We start from the raw sequence: 27,789 nt of genomic DNA, 5'->3' as shown, positions 1-27,789 counted from the left end.
CTGTTTTCAAGTGTTTTCTGTTAACCTAAACTGGTACAGAAAGTATTCTGCACTTCTAAAATTCAGGTGACTACTTGCTTGTTTTCTTGCTTCCTGTGTAACCTAGACTGGAATTTTCTTCATTCTGGTCCCTTTAAAGCAGAAATTGATTCAGATTAACACTGGAACTGCTTTTCAGGTCTCCTTTCCTGTAGCAAGCCACATATAGGATCAAATAGCACTCTTTTTGATCAACTAAAATATTTGGAGATAGGCTGTCTGTGTACTGTCGTGTGGCATTTCCATGATAATAACTGTGAAAAAATAAATGGGTAGATTTATACTTCTTTACCGATCCTGTCATGACTTGTCATTGTAAGTGAGCGTTCTTTTGGGTGGTATAGTCGATAACGCAATTAATGCTAAAAGGTAAATTTGGCATAATTCCAATTATGGCCTTGTGAAATGATATTTCACAACTATCATTTACAGTGTTTATACAGGGTAAGCTGCTTTGAAGTTCTTAATGCCAAGATTTATAAGAAAAGGTTTTAGTATGCACTGATCTTTCACTATGTGCCCAAATAGTAATGTCATCGTTTGGGGTGTGCGTGTGTAACAGAGGCCAGAGTTTTGTTGGGAATGTTTTGTGGGGAATTTGACAGTTCTGTGTAATAGCACTGTCTTCTGCTATGGTTTAGATGGCTTTTATCTATCCACTAGAGGCTATTCCAGGATAAATTGACAGCCTGCACTGTATCTTTTTACTCAATCACTTCTATGTGCAGAGTGCCAGTAGTATTTTCAGAATAGCACTTATGATAAGGAAAAAGTAGGCATAAATGGCCTGCTGAGAATTTATTGATACTCCTAGTTCTGTTGATCAGAAGCCTTGCCAACACAGCAACTCAACTACCTGCTTAGTGAACAGGTAGAGCCTTTGCTGATCAGAGTATTTCTCCTCCTCAGAGATAAAAATAAGAGTTGGTGACTTGAGGATAGAAGGAACAGGAGCTAAGACAGCTTGTCATTGCTGAATCTTGTCCTGACAGCTGCCTTAGCAGAATGCATTTGATAAACTGTGATTGACAAAATACTTGAAAACTGCAGCTTAAAACTGATTTCATGGAGCATGTGAAAAGTAGACAGGATAAAGTAGGAACAGCCCTATGAGCACCCAGAGCTGTCAACATGCACATAACTTCTTTTAAATTTGAAAAACATAGAATTGTAGGGAAGCCTAGGCTGTCCTAATATAATTTATCAAGATCATTACTGTAATTGAGCCGTCATTTGAAGCTAGGACATTATGCAGTATTTTGTGCACATTTATTGTACAAAATGTAATGTAATTTAATTCAGTGGTAGAGAAGGGGTTAAAAAAACAAACAGCTATTAATTGTTCTGAACTTTTAGAACCCATACATAAATTTTTAAGTTTTGTCGTCCAGTTTAATACTAAAATAAATAGAAGTACAACAGTGGACCGCATTTCAATGACTTATCTTTCTGGTCTGAGAACAATTTGAAGTTGCTCATTTCTGCAAATGAAGCTCAGAATTCTCCAAGAGTGAAACCAACCCTTCTAATGCATCTTCTGCACAAATGGAGGCACTCAGAGGGCTCTATTCCTAAGTGGGTTGTCTTTTCTGTTCCAAATCAATATCATCTCTTTAATTGTCTACATAAAATGCTGTTTGTCGTTCCACAAGGTTATGGAAATTCATGACACTGATTCTGTATAAGTGTTGGGGTGATTTTTCTAAGTACATGTATATACATTCAGTTGCAAAAATAAGACCTACAGAACACTGCTGGTGTTCCCAACTGCAGAGTGCTGTAGCAGCGAGCAGGAGAGCACAGTAACCTCTTTTGCTGTGTAGATTGCAGTCATTAAACTGCAGTACCATCCGATGCATTTGTTGGTGTTCATGCTATCTCACATTTGCATTTAAACTCCTGTGAAGGAAAGATGAGATAGAGGAAAACAAATGATGCTTATTTGCTCTTCAGCTAAGCTCCTATTCAAACTATGACTTGGAGAGAAAGAACACTGGGCAAAACTGCCTATGTATTCTTTACAAAGCCGCCTATGTCTGTTCCATCTCTATCGGACTTCAAAAGGACATATTCCTGAGGTTTTAATGAAAACATAAATCAAGTGGGAATAACTAAAAATATACTGAAAATGAAAAGGAAACTAGGTCACCCACCACATGAATCAGTATTTGTAGTTTAAATAGAATGTATTGCAGTCTTTTTCACATCATAAATACCCTCCTGGTACATGCAGAAAGTATTTTCTATGTTTATTTACTCTAAAATGTTATCCCTTTTGAGTCATTTTGTCTTAATGCTTTCTAACAGTGCACAGCATGAGCTTGTACTGTGTTTATGTATGTCTGTCTTACCCAGGCAGTTCTTCTGCCTCTTATATAAACTGCTTGGTTTGTAGAAACTGGGCAGAGTCCTTAAGGCTAGATTCTGTCTTTCACGAAATGGATGTGTATATCTACCACCAGCATATGTTGTATGCAGAGGGAGGCAGCTACCGTGATGTGTTAGGTAAACAGAAGTTGGTGCACAGAAGAGCTGAACTGTTCTGTTTTTATAAGTGTGCTGCAGTCTCCTGCTGCACTTTGTTTTTCCATCCATGCAACAAACTGCATTTTTTTTGTTGTTTTTTAAAAATGAACTGGAGAAAAAAGATGTGGAGCACGCTGACAGTTTTCTGTATGCCAGGGGTTATCCAGGGTAGTGAAGACAAAGAGAGACAGGAAAACATTTCAGGAAGAATCTCATGATACTGAGTGACTGGGAGAGGAAACAGCAGGTGAAATTCATAATTGATGAGGAAATGCGATGGACTCTGAATTGTCTGTTGTTCAGGCAAGCTGTGTTAATGCTGGAGCAAACAATCTTAAGAAAGGACATCCATTCAATATTACAGTAACGTTTCTTACAACAAACAAAAGAAGCTAGTATAAAGTTTACGAACAAAGTTCAAAGAACAAAACAGAAAACATCATTACTGCCATTGTATAAAGATGGGGGCTGTCTGTACCTCGAATTATATGTTCAATTCTTCCCCCTCTGTAGGAAGAAGGGCATAGTAAAACTGCAGAAGGTATGAGTGGGTGGCATGAGTTACCCAAAGTATGGCACAGCTTCCTTGTTAGGGACAAATTAATAGTTTAATAGTCTTTAGTGTAAAAAACAGTGATCGGTAACATTTGAAATCTTCACATTGGTGAGTTACATAGAGCATGTCAATAAGGAATGATTGTTCTCTGCTCTTTTCCCATATGGGAGCTGCAACATAACATTCAAGTAGCAAATGCAGATCCGATATGAACTGAACTTGTAACGTTCAGGCAAGTTGTTGGACTCTTTGTGTCTGGACTTTGTAGATGCTAACAATTTGCAATTTACTTGTTCCAAGAGTGAACTGAGAAAAAAAACAACCAGGGCTGTTGAATAAAGAATTTAGGAAATCTGAAACACAAACTCCTGCAGTTACAGGGAATATACCAAAGGATTATCATTACACATTTACATTACTCTAGTTTTAGGCTCTTCCTTAAGCTAGAGATGTGATGAAAGATCATTGATCTCACTTGCTACAGGTCGTACTTATGTTTTTTGTCAAAGGGTCCTGAGAATAAATTCATTTCAGAGCTATCTGATCTCATTATAGAGGCTGAAGAGATAATTGATAAAATTTGAGGTTAAATTCTCTTCTTTAGTGATTTTTCCCAAACAAATAATACAGTAGAATGGTGAGTTGGTCTCCTTTTCCTTTCATGAATTGTGATAAATTAGAATTTACTACATTACTTGAAAACTGTAATTAGTTTTTTTGGTTTTTTGGTTTTTTTTGATAATACAATTCACTGCAGAAAGAGGTGGGTGAGGCTCATCAAGTCAACTAACTTGACTTAACAATTTAAAAACAAACAATGTAATTCTTAACAAAGAACATAACTATATAATGAGAATGTCAGGTGCTGAGTGATATGTTAGTTTCTGTTTTAGTAAGCTCTTGTTTTGGAAGGCATTATTGCTAAAACTGATCTCAGTCACCACCTCCCTCAGAGCTCAAGTGTATTGGTTCTTGTTTTTGTTTGTTCTTTTTAGGATTCTTTATATTTTTAGGAAGCTTCTTGATTTTTAATAACCAATGGACATGTTCAAGGCATGCAAGATATTTAAGGGCTTATGCAATATTCAGATCATTGGGGAAAAAAAAAAAAAGCCCAGCGTGTCAGGAGGACTGACATGGTGACACTTTAGTCCCTCTTACCTCTTCTGTTTACGTACTAGGTTTGCACCATTTTTTTTGACATAATGAATGTTTTGTTGGTTTGGTTTGTTTGTTTTGGAGGAGAGGTGGGAGGATCCAACACACAACATGTGGTTATAATGATATAGCACCATCAGAACTGCATGCTTTTACTAGAAAACTTTCTTTCCATTGTTTTAAGAATTCTCTAAGATTTTATTTCATGGATGTCACAGTACTCCATTCTGCTGACATAAGCTCATGGGCTAAAAGCTAGTGCAGTATTATCAAGAGCAGCTAACTTTGTTTTTCTTCATTTACTCAGAAAAGAAGTAACAAAAGTAGTATTTGGCAGATAATTTTTACTGTAGCATTTCGGTTGACTTGTTCTTTCTGTACACTTTCAAGCTGAAAAAGTACAGGATATCAATATCAAAATTTAATTTTTTTAAAGCCTCCTATGTACAGTTTGTACTTCGGCATTTTTAGTGTGCTGCCAAATGTGATGAAGAACAGAAGTAGGTGCTTTAATTGAATTGTTGATTGATTGTAGCATAATACCTACAGTCCCCTCTTAAATTTCAACTTTGTACCTGTCCTCTTTTGTTGTAAAGCTTGATTAATGTGAAGATTGTCACCATATTTATATAAAGGCTTTTTTTTTTTTAGTGATTGTTTTGTTTTGAAAGAGCTAGATTTGAAAAAAAGTGGTACAAACTTTCACCAAGAGCTGTTTTATACTTGAGTAATTAAATCCTCCCCCATTAGCTTAATAATTTAGATAACGGTCTTTGCAGGATTAAGTCCTTGTTCTAAAAATATATTTATTGGAACAGAGGCGGAACTAATAGTGATATGTTACTTGGGAGAAATTGTTGCATGGAAAAGGTATTAAAGAAAGGGAAGGCAACCTTACAGTAATTCTACTTGTTATTTGATACTTTCCTTAGTTTTTAATAAATTATTCCTGTGAGAACTGTGGCTTATTGTTTTATAAATTATGGGGATATTGACTCATAGTTGACTCATTGACCCTTAAGGGGATACTAGCCTGTTGCCAACAGCCTGAAGTGGCAGTGTTCAATCAACCCTCACTTTAAAACAAAGCAAAACAAAATCTGAAGGAAACAGCATAAGGAAGGAAAAACTGTGAAGCTTCACTTGCAAAGGTTTTCTTTTGATGCAAGTCAATGACCATGTTTAATAAAGACAATTACAGATTTTTTCATTTTTTTATTTTTATTTAGACAGTATTGTTTGACTGTTCAGAGACATTTGAGAAGATTAGTCCAAATTAACACTGATTTTGTGCCATGATTTTGAAGTGGTATTATGAAATTGATTGAAACCCCCCTGCGCAGATGTCTTTGTTTGGACTTGAGAGGCCTTTATTTAATTCCCTTTGGAAATAAGACAAGAAACCATTTAATTTTACTCAACTTTTAGTTTTGGTATACTTTAGGTTCCTAAGTGTAGACACACTACTTCCACACAGAGAAATCAATATATCTATGTGTTTTTCTAAATGCTGATCTGAATTATGCATGTCCTCGTGATTCTAAGGGTACTACAGCATCATAATGCTTTTGTTAGTCCATAGGAAATGAATATTTGTCATTTTAAGTCCTGTGCAATTGTCTCTTGTGTAGCTAATTGCTTATTTGATCCTGTATAGGAGATACAGACAATGCACTTGGAAAATCCAACTCCTGGCATAGTAGATTTGTTAATGGCAATGTTTAGTAATATTTAGGACATGATAAATACCTACGTGAAACAAATATTCTTCTAACTCCAATTTTGTAAGCTTACCTTTTGTAGAAGACTATGGTATATTTGGTGTTGAATTCACTGAACTATAATAAGCTTTCAAACAAACTTGAACCAATATTAGACCATTTTCCTTTGTAGTGTTTGTCATTCTTGCGTGAGTTTTTGTTGTTAACGTATTTAAGAGTATACTTGCAAAGGCAAAATGTATTGTGGGTGCTTTATGTTGGAGAAGATTTTGGCTGGAGAGCAGGTAGTATAGTATGCACGTACAGCTTTTTCAGGTTTAATTGGCTTGGTGATATGCTTTACAGGAGAGAAAAATCAACACAACTCGTGTAAAAGATCAAACAAAATATCAAATATAAAATGTGTAATAGAACATAATAGAGAAAATAGCAGGTAATTCTGTCAAGACTATATAAGAAATGAAAAACTGCATGGCCAGTTCATATTCTGTGGAACAGTTTATATTGCAATACTTTTGTGCATGGTTTTTGTATTACTGTCTTCTAATTTCTCCATAATCATTATTTGCCTCCAGAAATAGTATGCATGTAGGTTAAGAGTACGGTACTTTTATGTCTGTTCAGTATGCTTGATCTCAAATATTGGGAAAGAATGTGATGCATAAACAAAAATGAAAAAGGTTATTTGAGAAAAATGTGGTGTTTCAACCTGCCCGGTACTGAGTGTGTTTTGTCAGTTGTTACAGGTTTTGTCCTCTTCCTTGAAGCACATAAAGATCAGTAATGTTGAGCAAATAGCAATGAAAGTGTACTGAGGCACTAACAGGGCAGCAACTTGCGCTCGTTACAAGTACTCGCTAGGCAGGATCGATTCGTCTGTGGGACTACTGGGCAGGGGGGAGGCAGCCTGAAAAATCAAGGGTTTTGGTAAGAATTTTTTAGTGCTTCCAAAGGGCTATTTATAAAAAAAAAAATAAACCAGCTCTCTATTGTTTATTACCAATAAAAATTGGATTGTGCTATTTGTAAGAGGGGCAATGCAAACAGAACATAGGAGGACACTTAGGCTCTGATCATATTTGGAGTTCCACAGTAATTTTCAAGACAAATGCCAACAAAGAGACTTAAGTATTACAGGTGGGAAAAGGAAGCCTTATAAAAAAAAAAAAAAAAAAAATATTTTGTAATTAATTTAAAAAATTATCATTAAAAATTTTATAAATTTAAAATTTGTCATAAATATTGTGTTGCTATCTTAAAGGTAGAGCATTTGGTATGTTTAGGAAGCCAAACTTATAGTGATGTCTGTTGGGAAATGTTAAAAAGTGGAATTCCAGAATGCCTGACTAGACTAGTAAGGGAGAAAATAGTGCATCATTGGGAGCATCCATCATGCTAGGACTGTGATGGGGAAAACTCCTAACAAGAAAATAAATTAGGGGGGAAGAAGAAGAGAGAGGAGTAGTGCTTGTTTCTGGGAAGGAACAGTTACTCCTGACTGTTACACCAGCTCAAGAGAGGAGCAGAGAACCAGGAGGGCCCTGGCTGAAAACACGCTGTTGGGCACTGAGCCTCGCGCTGTACATGAGGTGTGTGCTGTGCTGGGGGACCGGGGCTGTGCCTGGCAAGCACAGGCACCTCTGTGCTGCCGGTCGCATGGCATGGAGACAGGGAGGCAATGGAAGCGGGAAGTGGTAGTGCCTGGCTTCGTCAGCACTTCCGTGGCACCGCAAGGAGGCTCACAGTAGGCCTCGTCAGTGAGCCTGGCCTAGTGGAGGCCTGTTGGGGTGTGAGGGAAGTGAGGTGGGTGATAGAAATGAACCAGTGGTGGACACAGAGGAGTAGTTTCTGCAGAGGGTTGTTTAAGGGCAGGAGAAGAAAATTGTGAATGCTGTGTGGGAGACAAGCGGCTTGTCTAGGCATCGTGTATGTTGCAGGAGACCGATTTTGGCATTCCAGTATTTGTTTTCTTGTTTTTCAAAAAGTTTTGCAATTATTTAAAATTAGCTTTGTCAACATTGATTTTGAACTTGAACTGAGATGAAATACACTGAGCTGAAAACCGTTATTCCTCTTTGAAAGTAAGGTATGGAAAGCAGATTTCTTTGAGTCAGTTACTGTAGGAGCAAGTGGACCTCTGGACATGGGGGATTTGTGTTTTAGAGGAAAGAAAACAGTAAATTCGCAGGGGGTTTACTTCTTCCAGGTGTGAAGTGCCGTGTATAATAGGGCATAAAATTAACTTAATGATCTAAAGATTTACTTACAAAAGCATTTTTTTTTCCCTAACTTGACAGGGGTGGATATTGTAGGTCATAGTATACGTCTGATGATTGCAAAATCCTTTACTATCCCTTTGAGATTTTTTATAAAAGACTGTGCTGAATCTGAATAATAGCCTAATAAATAGATTAGTTAGAACAATAGTCCTCTTGAGGATGTTTGATTCTGAGTGTAGCTGCTAGAGATAACCCTAAATGCAATTAGGCTTAACTCCCTGTGAGTGTCAGAGCAGGGTAATACCCATGGAGACTTCCCTTCAGATGACACTAAAAGTATCTCAACATTTAAATAATTCTTTCCTTTGGGCATTGGTAGCAAACTTTTTTTTTTTTAAATTATTATTGGAGAAACAGAGCTTGGAAACTTATTTTTGTGACATTCGTTTTAGATGTTTCACATCAAAAAGAGGGATGATGGCTCAGCTTCCTTGGGGGAACAGTTGTCATCCTCATCTGTGCTCTTTGTAATTGTAAGGATCAAATATCCCAAGGTGGCCACAGATAGGGAAAGAGAGAAAATAACAGATTCAGTAACATACACAAGCTTCTAAAGAGCAATGTGATAAAATGTCAGTCAACATTCTGTTGATGGATTAATTCTGTTTTTTTTTTTCTCTTGAAACAGAAATGAAAGCAAAACTGTTGAAATGAAAATCAAGACATTAAAGACTTCAAAAAATGCATATTGTAGGGCATAATATAGCAGAAACTGTAGAACTAAAAACTACTAAAATTGTTTAATTTTATGTACCACAGAAGAGGGGAGCTTGAATCAATTCTGTGCTTTCCTTTTTGATACATTCCTACATATATATCTGTTTACTTAAAATACAAAACATAAAAAATATAATTTAAATATAAAAAATATGAAAGTATTCAGTATAACATTTGGTGGAAAATTCCTGGTAACATCAAAATGAAGAAATTTGTAATGAATTGTTTTGATAGTTACCAAAGTTTTTATATCAAGTCATTGTACTCTGCACTTTGTATATCTCTGGTTCACTTGTTTGTAGTATTATTTTTTCAGTGAAGAGATCCTGAAAATCTCTTATTTTCCTTCTTTGCTGTTAAATCAAAAGTCTGTGCCATCAAATGTTAAGCTGAGCTAACGAGACATGAGCCAAAACACCTGAAAATGATTTACAATCACACCACATAAAACTTTCATTCCACGCATGGCAAGGAGGCATTTAGACAAGTTAGTAAACTATCTGGTTTTTATTGTTAGTAAAGGTGTAACTTGTCCCTTAAAATTACAATTTACCCTGAAAGCCAGCAAGGTAAAACTGAGAGCCAGAATTCTTCCACAAGATTTCTGTGTAGTCAGGTTAGGTCAGAAACATTTATGCTACTCAAAAATAGCTAATATGTTGTCTTACATCTTTTACATGTGAAGTGTTACTTCTGTTTTTCAGGCATCTGTTTTTACAGCTTTGTGTCAAGATATTGTGTTTGTTGTTGTTGTTTTGTGTTTTTTTTCTCCTTCCAAGTAGTAAATTACTGTGATATACAGAACACGTTTTCAGTGCTGATTCTAGTGATTCCTGGGTGCAAGATTAAATTATTATCCTATTAATTAAGCATTTGGACCTGTGATGCACCAAGTAAAATCACTTCCCAATGAAGCCTTAAAGGCGGCAAGAAATGAGAATTGAAGTGACCGTACATTAATTATTAGGCTTCTTGTCATACTGGTTGGTATAAGGAAATTCATGTAAATATATAAAAATAGGTTTTATGTCTCCTATTTAAGACCTCTGGAAACTATTGGTTTTTATTTTGAAATTCAGTGGTATTTTTCAATGCATTTTGTGCTTTTCAAATGTAAGAAGACCTCATAATTGCTTCATTTTCAAAATCCAGGTTAATTTAAACTAACTGTACACTAGAAAGCTTCTGTTTTGTTTTGTTTTGTTTTTTTAGCCCAAATGAAAGGTGATTAAAAGTTAAGTGTTATTTTTCTTACATATGTTAAAATCTGGCTTCCTAAAACTGGGGAGTTTTTATGAGACAATGAAAAAAGATTGCTGACCTTGCTGCACTGCAGTTTCACTGGTTTGTGTCTGGTTGCAATAGGATGAGCCTGATTTTGTTGCCAGTGAATGTGAAAGTCGTCATGCTGTTGCAGTAAACTTGATCTAAGAAGTGCTTTGTAATAGCTGAAACTCTGTTTTACAAATGAATCATAAAAGACTGCATTAAGATAATTAAACTGATCTTTTAGAGGAATGTAACCTGTTCCATTACTGATTAATAGATAATACACTGAAAATAACATACTATGATCTTAAATACCTACTGTATAACAGGTATGAAAAAGTCTTACGGACTTTAGGTTAACTTTTAATGTATGTACCGTATACAGATTTGTATGTGTTGCCCATTTGCATAGCTAATGATACTGACACTGAGTACATGTACCTCCTAAAAAGCAAGATTTCACCAGTAGTATTGCGTCTCTACTCATTTTGCATCTATATGTGTCATAGATATCAGGGATAAAATTCTGTCTCTAGATCATAATGAGTAATGTATTTTTCTTATTCAGAGATGTGTTGGGTGGGAGGAGGTGAACCATTCAATTGGCTGTATTACACCAAAGCTGAACAAGATGGAAGAAAAAGAGGAAAAGAGCCATCTCTAAAATGTATTTGTTTTATTTCATTTAGATTTTCACACACACCTTTCTGAGAAATTGAAAGACAGACAGACAAGCTGGCAGCAGCTGGCTGAGACAAAGAACTCTCTAATACGTAAGGTTTTTATCTTGCTTAAACTGTTAAGTATTGTGGGATTGTTTATTATTTTTTTTTTCCTCCTGGGTGTTTATATTCTGTTGGATACATGTGGTCTCTCTCTACTACTTGTTTCTCTTCCATTTTTGAGTATTACCTCCCTGACTGAACTAGCATAGGGTAGGTTTGTGTTAGGAGTCTTCAGTGGGTGGTGAAGGAGCTGCAGCTTCCCCAGCTAACATTGTTTCGTGGGACTGGGCTTTGTCACGGAGAGAAAATGAACCAAGTTGTGTGAGAGGCCCAGGATTTGGGTGCAAACAGGCATGAGTTAAAAGCAATCTCATACCTGTATTGGCAGTATTTTCGGAAGGGCAATTACATATGTTTTTTTCACATTGTTTAAAGCTTGCATGTGATGCATGTTGCTTCAGAGATTCTTATATCTGACTTTTTCATGAGAGGTTTGCTGGTAGCTGTATTCATCTCAAATGAATTTTTTGATCTAAGAGTTTCAGATTTAGACAGTTGTGTTTTTTTTTTTTTTGGGGGGGGGGGAGGGGGTAGAGAATCTCCTCACAGGTTGACAGCTATTTTGAAGTATCACTACCTCCCCCTCCCTCCTCTTCTGTTTCTGTTCTGTTTTTGTTTTGAAAAACTCCCTTGGGAGAAGTAGGGTGTTTGGAAAATGCTTTCAATATCCTTCTTACTAGGAGAAAAAAATTATAAGCTACAGTAATGTAAATCCAAACATATCTTGAGGTATTTTACTACAAAAATAATTATTCCATGATATCTTCCTCCTGATGTTTCCTAAATTTCAGACATGATTTTCATTCATTGGATAAGTACACTTACACTTTCTATTGTATCAGCACGTCTTCTTACTGGTTTAGCTTGGGCCATTTTTTATAAGGTCTTCTGTCCTCAAGAAGACCCATATTTTTGCCCTATATTTACCTGCCTGGTGAGATGAGAGACATATCCTGATATTTCAGCTATGACCTAGTACGTGCACGAAAGGCTGTCTTTCCATTTGAGTATCTTGTTTAAGCCCATAAGTAAATGCTTTGCTGACTTAGGGCCCTAACCAGGACCAATGTTTTGCTTACTTAACATTTAGATGAAACATGAAAAGGTTTCCCGCTACCCCCAGTTTGTTTCTACTGATATATTTCTTTCTGTGTCACTTGATTGTTGGTGAAACCTGGTGAATGGCATTAAGCTATGATTCTCTACTAGTGACTGAGCAAATAGTGGGACGGTTTCTTCCATCGAAGTCTGGAAAGTGCAGAGCATCTGTGACCCTGCCATAGTTAATGCAACCCAAGAATGCTTGGTTTGTTTTCAGACTGGAGATAAGGACCTTTTTATATTGTCATGCTTCTTAGAAGAATGGAAGCCAGAGCTTATGGTAGAGTGATTAAATTTCCATAACTATTGCAATAGTAAAATTTGTCCTAGGTGGCATGTGTTTGGTTAGTAATAAAGGTGAAAGTTGTGTGAGGAATGGAAATGATCCGACATAGGTCTCTGCATATCTGAAGCATTCATGATTATTGGTGTTTCAGAAGTTATTTTGGCACAGCTAAAGTGAATGGGTTATGCTATTTAGACCGTATTAAATCTCGAATAATAATACTTGAGTGTATTTTCCAGGATCACAGAAAGGTTTGACCCTACAAATTACTTCCATGTGAATCCTGTCTTTTCATGTTTGAAGCTTTGAAGCCTTTCTTCAAGTATTGTATCCCTTCGGTTTAGTTCTTTGCCGTGAGAGACGGATACCCTTCCCAATTCAAATAAATTTGATTTTTATATTGCTTTTAATTTTTAGCATTGTGTTTGTTTAGGGCTCTACAATTCAAGAAGTACAGGAGAATATATTATGTAGAAATCAAAAATATTTGACAGCATTAGTAATTCTAATCACTGGCTTGACAATAAGATGTATTTAACAATAATTCAACTAAGAAAAGCAATAGAAAAAATAGAACTTTTAATGACTTATATGAAAATAATTAGACATATATTGTGTCTAATATGGCTAGTGAAATAGTTCGTTGTATGGCAAGAAAAGGTGCAGTGAGTTTATAGATACAGGTGTGCTGACTGGCATTGATGTCAGCCAGCTCTGTTATGTTAATAATTCAAGGGAATTGACCAAAGCCACACTTTAACTCCAGTCCTTTTAAAAAGTGCCATAGGATATTTTACATCAATCTGGATGCTGCCAAAAAGAGACAGATGGCACTAACCTTGGTTTAAAGCCTGGACGGGCTGAGAATGCATCCAAACAGTGTTGCAAAGCTTTCAGTGTATATGTTGGGTAAACAGAAGAGGAGTCTTTGTATCACCGTAACTAGAGCCCTCAGATTTTTTTGTTTTAAAGGTATCCAGTTATCCAGCGTGCTCAGTTAGTGGGTGGATTGCTTTGCTGTGTAGTAACAAAATGGGAGCTGTCTTGATCTGTTCAGCCTTCGCTAAGGAGAAGGATGCTGTTGGTGTAGATGAAAATGTTTTGCAAGAGGTAATGGGAAGAAAGGAGTTTAAGTGCTGAACATGGGTATTACAACGGGCAGAGCTTCAGAAACACAGGCAGGATTGTTTGCAGCTCTGTGCTCAGGTTTTTGAAGGAAAATAGATAAAAGCCTCTTGTACAAAAATCTCCCCTTCCTAGTATCCAGAATCTCACTTTTTGTGACTTCCATGCTGGGAGAAGAAGAGTTCTTAGGAAATAAATAAATGCGTGTGGGGGGGAAAAAATCGCATTCAGAATTTAAAAAACAGACATTAGATTCTGGGTTTGTTTTTAGAGTAAAATAATGTCACGAAAGCTCATAGTATTATCAAAATCATTACTAAATTAATTTAAAGCATTCAGATAGTGTATGTTGGGTGATATGTAAAACCAAAAGAAGAAATGAATGATCTGCTTAGGGTATGATTAGAATAGGACACCAACAGATTTTGTACTTCTCATTGAATAACGAAGATAACGGGATCGGTTCCTTGTAAAGCGTGGCCAAGCCAATCTGAACATTAAGTGCAATAGGAGACAGCAGGTGGGGGAACGGACTGAATTTAGAACAAGGTAATTAAAGAAAGTATCGCAGTGCAGGAACAGAGGTTGTCCTGGCAGTCTGCCTTCTATTTCCTATCTTTTGGTTCCCTTTGCAGCCATTGTAGTGCAGTTTGAGCATCTTCACTGTTTGTTTTGACATAATGATCTTGGGTAAACTGTGAATGTATAAATCTGGACTGGGATTCAGAGACTATGGGCTCCGCTGCATGTGTAATCCTGCCAATGCCAAAAGGAGATTTGAATGGCTGTACTTAGTAGGCTATCTGTTTGATATGTTGTTGCAGCAAGCATACGAATATCTCAAAGACCTATGGTAATCTGTGCTGTGCAAGTAATTTATTGAAGTAATTTTGGGACATTATCAACTGAACTGTTATGATTCTGTTATGATTGCACTTTTTCTGAGGGAAGCAAATGGATTGGGTATTACCTGGTTGTGTTCATGGTGTTTAGAAACAAAATGCAACAGGTTATGTAGGGATTTGATTTAAGTGTCTAATCTCTCTACGGCTTGACATTTAAAATCATCAGTGAAAACAGTATACTGATGTCCAGTAACCTTCAGATATAAATAGATTATTTTACTTTGTTTAAAATTGTATTTAAATGCTGGGTATGGACACTGAGGATGGAGTTTATGGTAATTCTGTTTAAATCACCGTAGTGATGAAATTACTTCACTCTGCTGCTTTCAATGTGGATTTGTTTTACTGAGGATGGTATTGGTTTGTATTTTGGGGAGGTTTTCTGGTTTTCTATTTTAATGGAAATTCTCTGAAAAATAGATGAGCAAAACCTGTTTTTTATCGTGGCATTTTAACAAAGATTTCTTTAAGTAGCCAAGTCCAGACTGTAGAATTGCTCTTCATGCAACATGCTGTTTTGTTAAACAATCCACTAGAGCATGTAAATCAAAAGTGTGTGATAAAATAGTAAGGATGTAAGAAATTCTTAGGGGCAAATAAAAAGCTTTTGCAAATTGGGTCCTAGAAGAAAGCAAGCTGATAGTTCTACCAGGTGCCCCTCCTAGGGGCAGACTTAACACTTGCTAGAGAATTTGTCTTGAAAACACCAGTATTTGAAGTAAGGAATTTGCAAAATTTGCTTGAGAAACAAAACAGATTGTGTGTTGAAAGACTGAGCTGCTAGCAAAATACTCTATCATGTCAAATTTATACAAACCCATCTCCTGTGTATTGCACCATGTCCTAGAAAACTGGAAACCATGAAAACAAGTGCTTATATTTTAAGGAGTTCTGTGACAGCTTATAAAAAATAGCTTTTTCACTTTTTACATGAGGCTTCCACCTTAAAGAAACTGATGAAATAGGTGGTAATTTTTAACACAAGCAGTGACAAAATAAACACCATCTGCTAGTGTTGACTTATTCCATAGTATTCTCATGCTGGGTGATTTTATTTCACTTTTTTTCAGAAATAGTTAATGACACATCTGCTGTGCGGTGGAGGTGCATTTTGGGTGATTAAATGTGGACATAAGTTTAGGGAAAACGATAATGAAACTTTCAAGAAACTGAAGGAAATACTAAACTACTCAAAAGAACTTATGAAAAATATAGGTATGGTGATTCCTTCCTTTTTAAATCCTTATTCTTGGATCTAAAATATTAAACATGTATTTATTCTTTCAAAATACCTGGTTATCAGTGAAAATTTCTCACTTGCTATTTATTTTATCACAGCAAACATTTTTCCACAATTTGGTTCCTAGTCCTCTAAGCAAGCTTAGTTTTCTGTCAGGTCTGAGAACCTGGGGCTGTGAAGACAGAGCAGGTTCAGGTGTCGTGGGGGATCAGCGTCATGTTTGTGTACCTGGGAGAAAGTACTGAAGGGAGCAAAACATACAGTATAGTCATTGCAGCTTCAGTGCTAAGTAATGAGGTTTGTCTCGAGACCAAGTTGAATACTGTGTGATAAGAAATTCCACGTACGTGCAGGGTTTTGTTGTTTATTTGCCCCTGAAGAGCAGCTTCTTCCCAAATTGCCGCAGCATTCCCACCTTCTTGTTCTCAGTTAGCAGGGATTTACTTGTAGGAATCCCCATTTAGCATTAACATAACGATCCACTATACGAAACCCAAGCAATTAAGCTGCTAAACCTGTGTTTGCTGTGCCAAATCATATGTCCCTATCCTATTATCAACATAAATAGAGTTTAATAAATCCAAAACCTGAAATGTCTGGTTCCTCCAGATGGATGGGTGGATGTTTGATTTTGAGATTTTGAGAGAGAAATTAAAGCCATGGCTTGGAAAGCTTCGAAAAAAGCCTTAGGCTATTTTACTCTCTAGTAGGTGGACAAACAGGATGGACTCCACGGTGGCATGAATTCAATCTCTTATCTGTCTAAAAATGTAAAAGTCTCAAGTAAAAATAAATTCGATGTCTTTCTCTCCTGCACCAAGGCCTGTTTAATGGCATAAAATCATTCCTCTCTTACAGTTTTCACAAAGCATTTTGACAAGTTGTGCAAGTAAAAGTATATCCAATATAAATAGAAAAATACATCCTGAAAAAACATATGAACAAAGATTTTAAAAGGAATTGCTTTTTTTTTTTTTTTGGGGGGGGGTGGGGGGGGATGTCCTGAAACACATGGTGAGTACAAATGAAGCTTTGGGTTACTTGCTAATGAATGCTGGCGATGGAAATATTGATAGAAATATGTTTAATTGTAAACTTCCGTACCAGTAGCTATTTTATTACTTTTATTCAAACTTCAATTTACTGTTTTGGTCGTGAATGTGTAGAAAAGCAATGCCTGTGAAGCAATATATGATTAATGTTAACTGTTCTGATGTAAGATTAAAAAAAAAAAAAAAAGAGCATTCTGACTTGACTTAGTGGATTTTTGTCTTTGCAGACAGCATAGTAATTAAAAATTGGAATGGGAATTCATGCAAGTTGCACTAAATGTATACTGCATATATTAGCAGGAATTGAAAGTCATCCCATGTTCTTTAGCAGTCATAAATAGATATGCATAAGTTAAATAATTATATTAAATATTTTTGACTTGACCTGATCTCTGTAAATATTGCATTTACAAGTTATGAAACATCTTTGAAAGACAGCCTTATGGATGTTTAATATCATTTATGTTAATCTGAAGCCTTCCCCAAGCAGCTGTGCAAGAAGTTAGAGGGAAGAATCCCGTCCTTATTCATATCCATATGTATGCTGTGAAACTTGAGTGAAGAGGGAGATGAGAACTGCTTTTCTTCTTTGGTTTTCAGATATTTTTTTTTTTGTAGTAGCGGTGCTATTAATTTCTGATTTAGGTTTACTGCTAGGGTGAATGTAGAGGGAGTGTTTGCATCCTAAGCACTGCTTCCTTTCTGAATTTCCATGGCTAGCTATTATGATGACTTTCTTTTGTTTGGATTATCAACTGGACATATAACATGCATTATCCAACCTAGATCTGCATCTTGGCAAAATTTCTGTATTGTCAGGTGCTATCACAGCAAGAAAACCAGAATCGATTACATTATATTTTTTAATATGGGGTAAGAGCAAGGAAATGATGAGAGTAAATTATTTTAAACTGTTACTTGTGAACCATTTCCCATGTTACACTGACGATGCGTAACTGCGTTCAGAAGTTGTCAGAGAAAGGCCAAACATTTTGATAGAAATGTAGACGGTGGATAGGACTACTGTATGTGAAGAATTAAATTTCTGGGGGTAACAAATAGTGGTGAAAAGCTGAGACTTTTACAGCACACTTCTTGATATCTGTATCCTTACTGGGACATGTCAGTTGAGTGTTCTCATCCTTCTTCACATTATTTCTCCTGCCAGGAAGACTTATATCCAGTAATGTTTTCATGCATCTTCAAAGTTGATTTCCTTAAACAAGATCATTAGAAGTTAATATTTGAATCCAATATAATTGTTTAGATTTTATGAGGAAAGGAAAGGTTCAATAGACTGAATGTGCTTCAGAGACAGGGTTTTCTGTGGTGTGCTTACTCGGATTTTTTTTTTTTTTTTGAATTAAAGTTTTGTTTCCCAAATCCCACATGGCTTGAAATACCTGGTTCTGATTAATGAAAACATTGAATGTGGTGTTAATGCCAGGAGGCCCCAGAAGGGCTTACTGAAATGTATTGACATAATCTTTTTTAAATAAAGCTTGATTTTTATTTGATTTTTAAATAGCATTTGGAAGTGGAAAATTGAGTGTGTGTTGGAAAACTAAATGATCTGCTTCTACAAAGAATGCAGGTGGCCTCTGTCTCTTTAGATTCCAGAAATCTCCATCTGTTATCTATCTAGCTTGCAAAATCCTCCACCTTTTTTGAGCACTGCAACTTATTCACTGTTAGGAGGGAGGGCATTGGTACTGTTTTGCCCTCATTCCACTCAAAGGATACTTGGCGATTCTCAGGATTAGTTGTAAATGTTGCCACTGAGTTTGAAGTCTGAACTTTGAGTTTCTGTATTGTGTGATAAGAATAATATCAATTATTTGGGGGAAACATATACCACTGCTTCTTTTGAAAAGTAAAGACAGCTTGTGCAACTTCCAACAGCTTAATACACAGTACAGACTAAACCATATGGTCTGATGCACCAAATGCCTCTTTTAGTCACTAGAATTGACATATTAAGAATAATAAGACATTTCTTCTTTTAGCCACTGTCAGGACTCATTCTCTTTCTAGAATGCCTTCTCAAAATTAACAACAGCACAGCACTTGCAATCAAATTACTCAGCGTCTTCTGCTCTCAGCAGTAAGCTTTGGATCCTTCATTTACAGACCTAACCCAGAACTGATTTCCTTCCTCGGTGGTTCTCTGTTTGCTTATAAGTGTTTGACTGATTTTTTTGGGGTTCTGTTTTGTTTTGTTTTTGTGTACTTTATATATATATATATATATATATAATTGAGAGTTCCATATTCTAATACATCTGAATTTTCAGCATAAGTTTAGGGTTTGTATCAACATTGTCCTGAATACAGGAAGAAATGAAGACTAAACCAGGAATTTAAGACCAGAACTGCCATGACTGCACACCACTTCTCTATGCAATAAAGGCTTAAAGTATTCAAATTCTGCCAAGGGAGGCAGAAATGAAATAAGGAAAGTGTGTTTCATCTGGATATTGATGAATCTAAGGAAGATAGATAGGCCAAGCATGTATTGCATTGATTTCTTCATTTTCTAATTCACTTCTGTGATGCACGTTATTGGCATTCCTTTCAAGGTGGCTCAGAGTTGGCCAAGTCGGCAGCATCAGGAAACAGTGCAGCACTTCAAGCACATGTACTTGTCAGAGGGGTGACTGCCACTTGTTAAGTAATAGAGTGGGAGAAATATGAAGAGCACTGCAAAGTTAATTAATAGAAAACAACTGCAATGGTATTTACTTTACTGTGCTTTTTCAGATATGTCCCAGTAAATGCTTAGTGGTAGTAGTAATCAAGTTGTCTCAAAGGTCTATGTTAAGCAATGGGAAAGGCCAGAAATGTATTCAATCTCTGGAAAGTTGTGCTGTGTTCTTAATAATGTGTTTCCAGTAAAACTGCCAAACATAAACAAAATAAAGATAGGAGTTGTTTATTCCAGGCCTTGTTGACAATAAGGAGTTATTGAGCCTCCTTGTTGAAAAAAGACTCTAAAGACCGTAATCAATAGAAAGTCACTATTTATAACATAATCTATAGGTCTGAAAGATGTGTCCTGTTTTTTCCCATATGAAAATCTTCTAGGGTTAGTGGTTTCCTTGAGTTGCTATAAGGGCTTCTATGAAGCTGTCATCATTAAGGTGCTGTTTCTTCCAGAAGTACCCCACACAGTGTACCAGGGATCCCCAAGAGTAGTACAGGGCAGACGGCTGTGCTGCTTCTCTCGATATAGTGACCTGTTCTCCTTTTATTTTTACCATAAATTTTTACTTTATATGTACAAAAATATATCCTTGCATTATATTTATACCCGAAATCAGGAAGTACAGTGTAATAAACATAAATCTGTGTCCCTGAAATCCATGGCATGGCTCCTGTTGACTTCAGCAGGGCCAGCCCCTCAACCAGTGTATTTAGATGACGGGGGATGAATGCAGGGCAGTGTTTCATGGCTGCCTACAGAACAGTAATTGAAAGAGGCACTCCTCTGAGAAGATTTCAGGCACAGTGAAGAGGCCTCTAACAAATGATGTACAGTTTCTTATTGTGTAATAGACAAAATGATTTCTTTAAACCTTTCTGTTCTTAGGCTACTTATACCTACAGCCTTTATTAAGCTAAAGGAGTATAGTCAATGAGTGTTTTGTGCAGCTGAAAGATTATAGGTCATATAATGATAGGGGACAAAACTTATTGAAATGCAAAATTCATTGGTGAATGATAATTTGTATTTAATAAAATGAATCTTTTCAGAGTAACAGCTCAATCCCTTCATTTTCTCAAGTGTCATGCATAGAAGGTCTTTTTTATATTGCTTACTGTAATGTACAGGACTGTAATAGCCTTATGTCCTTATCTTAATATCCGTCATCTGTTGCAATGTCGTACAATTCTTTCTGATCCTTCTTTATGTTCACAGGAAAGTGAAATTGTACAAACAGTGTAACTTTTATTTCCTGTTGAGAAACACTCATCTGACTTGTTTTCAGCTGTACTCTGTGAACCTGTACCTGGAACAACTCTATTCCTCTTTTCCTTAGAGTGGGAAATGCAGATACTACTTCTGAAATGAAGTGGTATCATTTAGTAGAAGAATGACACATGACTACTTATTTTTGTCAGAGGGGAATATTAATATACTAAAAATTTTGTTTTGTAGATGCATGCAATGTGTTCTGTTCTTCTGTTATCTCTGACAGAAAAGCATATATAATTTAACTGTTTCTCAGGTCCCAAAATGATGTTTGCTTTTGAACTGTCACCTTCTTCTCTGTAGTCTAAAGTTACAGTATGATCCTTCTTCCTCTGTACCTCATATGTAATGAGTATTACTGTTTGTGATGTTATAGAATAATGAAATGGCATTTCATTTTGAGGGATGTTGGTTAAAAAAATCCAGCAACGTGATAATTCACATCTTGGTAAATTCCAGTTCTTTTTTGTTGTTGTTGTTTTTTATTATTCTTAGGATGGATTTTTTCTTGTATTTCACCTTGCATTTTTTGGCTCCTCTGTGTCAGCTCAGAGCTGTGTTCTCCTAGCAAAACTCAGCTGTTATTTTCACTCCTCTCCAGGCAGTGCATCTTGCAAGCAAACACTCATATTAGCAAACATTGGGCTGTTGTTCACTGCATGGTTAATTCTTAATCTTTAAGTAATGTTTGAACCTACCATCTTAGAGGTAAATCACTTGTTAAGCACGCTACGTCTGACAGTGTGATTAAAGAGCTATTAAAGTTATATTGGTTTTAAACTGTTGTTTCTTTATAACTTAGAAATACAAAAACATAATTTGTCTTTTAATACGTCCTTATCAGAATGTTGGTATAAAACCAGCTGATTTTCTTAGGACATCATTACATGACTTCAGTATCAGCTTTCTGATCTCTCTTAAGTTAGATATTTGTAATAGATAATGGCATTTTACCTAGGCAGTCTGTAAGATTCAAGTTCTATACGTTTGAGCCCTGGTTCTACAAATAAATACATGCGTTAGACTAGTGCGCGTGGGTGTTCTGTGCTTGTCTTTAGATACTAATAAGATCATTGAAAACAGAAGTTTTGAGAAGAGGAAGAGACCTTTTCTTTTGTGCATCCTGTACAATTCTGTGTCTGTTCTGGTTAGGTGATATACACTATATTGCATATAAGTGGTACTCCTCTCTGAACAAAGTATGTAGCTAATACCCGCTAAGTATTACTATTATTTGTCCACTAAGCTTAGATCACCAAGGGAGTGAAGAGCAACCATAATGTGGAAGGTGAATTTCATGGTAATGTTCATATGGACAAAGTGGAAAAAGGTTCTATATCAAGAAACCGGGGGGGGGTGGGTAGAGAGTGTTATAGGCTAGGTATAACACAGACATACATGTGTATATGTATGTCTTCTACATAGTAGCACATGCTTGTGAAGAGTTAGGGTGCTGAGAACCTAGAGAAGCAATGACAGAAGCTGAGCATGCTGTCTAAAGTGGTCAGAGTAATGGAGAAAGTTTTTCAAAATCTTGATGTTCCTGATGAATTCTTTGAACAATATAAAAATGTAGTGTTCAAGGGTCTCATGCAGTTTAACAGGTTCTTTGTTAGAGATTCATGGCAGTCTCAGTAGTTTGGCTAAGATTTAGTGCTGTTGAAGGAACCATTAACAGCAATGACAGTATATTTGGCTTCTAACATTATTGCATGTGGATATTCTTTGGATTTGAAAAATTGCATAGTTGATTTCAGTACTTCATTCAGACAGCGCATCACTTGAGTTGGTTAACTTGTAGAGTCCACAGGTGTGTGCTTGGCACCAGTGAGGGCTTTTAGTCTCTTAATTTTATAGAGATCAAGTACTTAAGGACGAGGAGGAAGCTTTCTGTAAAATTTCTTATTTCTAATAGCAAAGTAAAACAACCTCCTCTTACAGTGCTGTCTCTGAAGGTGAAGAATAAAATTCATGGTAGGCTTGTGCCATGCCGTCTTTATTAGAATGCCTATCATATGCGGGCACTTGGTTTTGTTAGTTGATACTACATCAACTTGGTATCCAAAAGATTGTGAGCACCCTGACATGAAAAATAAATTCCAGTAAAGAAAAATTAACAGGTTGTTCCTGTAGTATATTCACATTTTGAAATAATCAAGATAGAAGTGTACTTTTTTGTCATTGTAGGTATCACTATGCTAAACAAAAGACCACAAGTTCCAGTGTGAGCAGATGTTTATTGCTCCAAAATGCACGTACAATGGAAATGCACATGCAATGAAGGCAAAGGATTGTAAATCTGGACTGCAACATAAATTGTGCTTTTCTGAGTGACCATGTTAGGAGGTATAGTGTATCAATAGTCCAAGCTAAATGTGCACAGCTTAAGATGTAGATGAGTAAGCTAAGTATTAAACATACTCTAGCAGCTGTTTCAACAGGATGTCTTTCTCAATAAGCTCAAGTATTTGCTCAGAAGTTCAGCATACACTTTGTATTGGATTCTAATCAGCCAATTACAGGACTCCACTGCTAGAGTAGAAGTGAAAATTAATCAAAAGCTAACAGGATTTGATGAAAGCAAGCACTGCTTCAAACAGTACTTGTGGATTTTGTTGGTTTGTTTTTAGCTGGGAATATATACGTGGTTCTTTGAGGTCAGTGTAAAAACAAAGCGCATAAATCATTAGGATTCTCCTGGATGCTTTTAAGGGCAGCATCCGCCCTTCCTCTGTAACGTTTCGGAATATAGTTGTATATGTATTGTTTTTCTGATGTTCCAGAAGCCTCTGAAGCATGTGGTGTTGGGTTCCCATGAGTCTTATCTATCTGTCAGATCTGAAGTTAGCACAAGGTGACTTGTTTCTGCAGCTGGGTCAGGATATGGTTTTCCTTGGCAGAATTTTCTATGTTTATTTTATAAGCTAGTTAAGCTTTGATATCTGGAGACTTCTTTGAAAGAGTTTTAAATTATGAATATTCTACTCCATTGTTTACATGGTAAGATTAGAGGATGTCGTATTTGCTTCCTCAAAAGCAAAGCTTTATTAAGAGCAACATTTCTTGATGGTAAGATTAATTATTCTGTGGATTTAGGTTTTGGTCATGTTTCCCCCACTCCACATGAAGTCTCATCTGCATAGTGGTAACCTCTAGCAGGTTGATTGATATTTTTCTCTGTAGGTTATTTTGTTTTATATTGTTTTGCTTTGTTTTTGAAGGAGCACGCAGTTGTTGTTAAGTGGAATAAGTCACTGATATTCAGACTTTGTCCTAGCAAGTACACACAAGGCAAGGTGTAGTGGTGATTTTGAATTTTCTCATACTTGCGTAGATATAAGTTCTGCAGTTTGGTCCTTGGATGAATGTATTTTGTCTTAATGCGTGCAGCATGACCTTCACGTTTCATTTACATCTGAAATAAATGCTATTGAACTTTTAATCAAAGAGATTCTATGTTTATGTATAATGTGGTACTATTTATATGTAAGTTTAGAGGTTCAATCTAAGATTTTTGTCTCAAGGACAGTGCAGCTCAGACCTTAGTTTCTGGTACCTCAAATTGTTGATTTGCTCCTGGACGAGATTTCTTACATAGCACTGAGCTGGTACTCATGCACTTGGTTATGCTGGTGATACGGTGTACTGTATTTTGAGCTTTCATGTATCCTAGGCAGTGTTTTGAATATTTTTTTCTATGATGTTGCCATTAAAATTCTCCGGTCATATGGCATCAGTTGGCTTTTGACAGATAAATGTATTTTGTGTAAATGGAACTTTAATCATCTTTCTTCTAAATTTGTCTGTGCATAAACGTCTGCAACCCTAGAGTTCCATAGAATGGCAAGCTTGTTCAATCCCACTTTTAATTTTCATCGTGATATATTATAAATTTTACCTTGGAAAATAGCAGGAGGGAGTACTTCATGCAGCCGTGCACCTGCTGATCTGTGTTGGTCTAAGTGGCACGTATTTCAGTCAACTGATGTGATAAATTACTTTATTATTGTTTCTTTTCTTTTTTTCCTGAGGAAAAAAGAAAATCTGAACTCAAGGAAATTTAAGTATTTTTTGTAAATGTAACTTTTTATTCATTACTCATCTTCTTGGAAAAATGCAATATTTGCAATTAGCAATAAAAATAGAATATTATATAACATATAAGATAATATTATTTAACATACAGGACTTGCTAAAAACATTAGGATAAAGGAAGAGGTAGGTCTTTATTTTTAAATCACTTTTCAAGTTACTTTATTATATGAAAGCATCAACAGTTTCTTTAATATGTCTTTATACTCATATGTGTTCTTCCCTCTTTCATCCATGCCATGCCTAGACTGGGAAAGTCAGGAATACTAGGAGATTTCTGGTTAATGAAAAGTGGTGACACTTTGCTTTATTGTTCATTGAGGACTTTGTTCTGACAGAGATAGATGACATGCTTGGGGTTACCAGGAAAATGTGATTTCGTCTTTGAATGGGAGAGCTTTGAAGCAGTCTTCCCAATTTACAAATAAGTTATGAATGTGCCAGGCCTGACAAAGTGAAACATTTATTCTAACGCCTGAAGCTCTGGCGCTGGAGTCACTTGAATGCTGTGTCTTGCTGTCATCTATTTCATATAGGTCTGAGTTAATAAAAAAAATTAAGCTCTGGAAATAATCTCCATTATTCATGTGAAAGTACATTGTATAATTTGTCTAAACAGTGTATATATGGAGACAGCTTATTGCTTGTCTGCATGTAGGAGAGGATCTGAAATGCTTGTGCAAACAAAATTTAGATCCCCTTATGTAGTTGGTAGCAAAGGTAAGGGCTCTAAACTCATCTCTTCCCATTTCTGCTCCTGTTTAGGGCAGCAAAAGTGGGTATCTGAGTCTACAAAATTTGGGATTTCCTTACAAGGATGAAAATGAACAAGAAGTGAACCTTGTTTAATTATGAGGTTGGTGGGTTGGACTGGATTACCTTGGGAGGTCCTTTTTAAGTAAAACTGTTCTATGATTCCTCTCTCTCCTCTCCCCCTGTGGCAGAGAAGGAAGATAATCAGCTTGTGCAAGCCCTGGAAATTTGTTTCCTGAAATCATAATATTCTTGACCTAAGTGCAGGCACTTACTCTGCTGGGCCTTTGATGTCATTTTTGGAACTTCAGATCCATTCAGATCCCAGACCACTGCTTGGCCCTCTGTATCACTGCAGGACATTCCAGCAGCATGACTAGCAAAGGAGTAGACACCCTGTGTGCTAAAGTAGATGACACCAAATGTATTCCAAATTTCCAGTATTTCCCAGAAGGGATCTTGTAAACAATCTTATTTGATCCCCAAGTTATCTGTTGCATAGGAGATAGCAGTAGTTCAATTTATGCATTAGTTAAGCGTTAAATCGTCTGAGGGTGCCAGATGATAATCAGTTGGTTTTTTGCAGACCCACAGACTTTAAAGACAGACCTGTGATGGTGCCCTCTTGCTATTTTTAGGAAAAGTTTCATTTTGTCACAATATAATGTCAGTTCCATAGCTAAATAAGAATTAAAATTGTAGAAATTACCTTGTATGTAATTAACAAGATCTAAATCTTCCTTTGCTGCCTGTGTTTTATTTCAGAGAACTGGCTGATCTATTTTTTTGTGCTGCCTATATGTAATAAACCTGTCAGGTGCAGGGCAGGTCAGCAGTAACAATTGCTGTAGTAACCTGGTGGAAACACCATCTTCCAGCACGGAAACGCCATCTTCGTGTCGGAGTGTTTCGTGCAAATTTCAAATGGGCAGTCTGATGTTGGGCTTGGTTTCAGAAGGCTTTTCCTTTTCTTTAATGAAAATAAAGTTTCCTCATCTGCTTCATGTGAAGTTCTCTGCTAGACATGTTACTTTGTATACCCGAATGTCTGAAAAGTTGCCTATTTCTTGTTATTTATTAAGCAGCAATACACAGCTGGTAGGTACTCCTGTTTGTGCGTCCTGTCCAAGTGTTGAAATGGATGCCTATGTGTACCTGCAGAATGCATTACTGAAGAGAAATCATGGCCATGGGAAATGTGAACTATAAAAGCTTGTCTGGTTTGCACATTCTTCACCCTTACATTAAGGTTTTCTTAGTTGTCAGGATTTGGTGTGGATCTTCATAGCGTGTTTTATAGCTTCATGGTTTTTCATTGCCTTTCCTTCTTGTTTCATTGAAATGAGTACCTACAGTTACTGTATGGTTACTGCAGCCCCATGCAGCAAGGAGGTGAGGGCTTTTAGTTGTATGATGTATGTTTTCAGCTTCTAGTAGGAACCCTCCAGCCTTCAGTCCTGACTTTTATTCCCCTGCCTGAAACAAGGGAATTTGGTAAAATGTGGTATTTGAATAATGATGTTGAGCCTTTTGAGAAGAAACGTATTCTTTTTGTCCAGGGCATAGACTATGGAGAAGGAAACTGTTTTAGTAAATCCTGTCTTAGGTATAGGTTACTAAAAAAAATTGAAAACCTGCTCAAGATAAATGGTGGTGTAGTTAGACCACAGTGAGACAGTATGTTTGAGAGAAGTCAAATGATATCTGATGGAGAAGGGACATAAGAGAATACTGAAGTAACAATACCCATGAGACATTCCTCATTGATGGATGAGTTCACTTGAGATTCACCAAGATAAAATGGGACAGAAATTGTTGGACTTGTTCACTGTAATCTAAAGCAAAACTGTGTTTGTACGTGCTAAGTGCAAAGGTGTTGGAATCAGTTGTGTGAGCTCCTCTGTCTCTGACTAATCCAGTTACTTTTATATTACTCCTATAGATATACCTATTTTTTATTGAGAAATAAACACCCAGCCCTGATTAGTTAGTGTGCATTATTTCATTCATTGATTAGTAGCTAAAAAAAAATAAACAATGAGGTTAACTTGCTTCTTTCTGATAATGACTATTTGTTGATTTATCAGTAATTAGCAAAGTAAATATTTGAAAGTGTAATTGTTAACTAATAACCCAGGTGGCAGTTTTGATGCATCACTTGGTGCATAGTGCTTTGCTGCAGGCTGCCTGGTCAATTCCTTTGGTATACATT

At 36.4% G+C, this 27,789-nt stretch overlaps 1 protein-coding gene across 3 annotated transcripts in view; it reads left to right on the top strand.

Annotated features, from left to right (window-relative positions):
* The window catches only part of TENM2 (teneurin transmembrane protein 2), a 1,590,996-nt gene that overhangs the window by 1,283,189 nt on the left and 280,018 nt on the right, over positions 1-27,789 (top strand). Inside the window, exon 15 of one of the 3 annotated variants that reach the window (XM_040574031.1) lies at positions 10,955-11,038. The exons of the other annotated variants lie outside the window; for them this stretch is intronic. Within the exon in view, the coding sequence (XP_040429965.1) occupies positions 10,955-11,038 (84 nt within the window). The remainder of the gene's footprint in view (positions 1-10,954; positions 11,039-27,789) is intronic. 3 annotated transcript variants of the gene reach the window in all.

Source organism: Cygnus olor, chromosome 14, assembly GCF_009769625.2.
Source record: "Cygnus olor isolate bCygOlo1 chromosome 14, bCygOlo1.pri.v2, whole genome shotgun sequence".
NCBI lineage: Eukaryota > Metazoa > Chordata > Aves > Anseriformes > Anatidae > Cygnus > Cygnus olor.
This window is presented reverse-complemented; position numbering and strand designations above follow the sequence as displayed.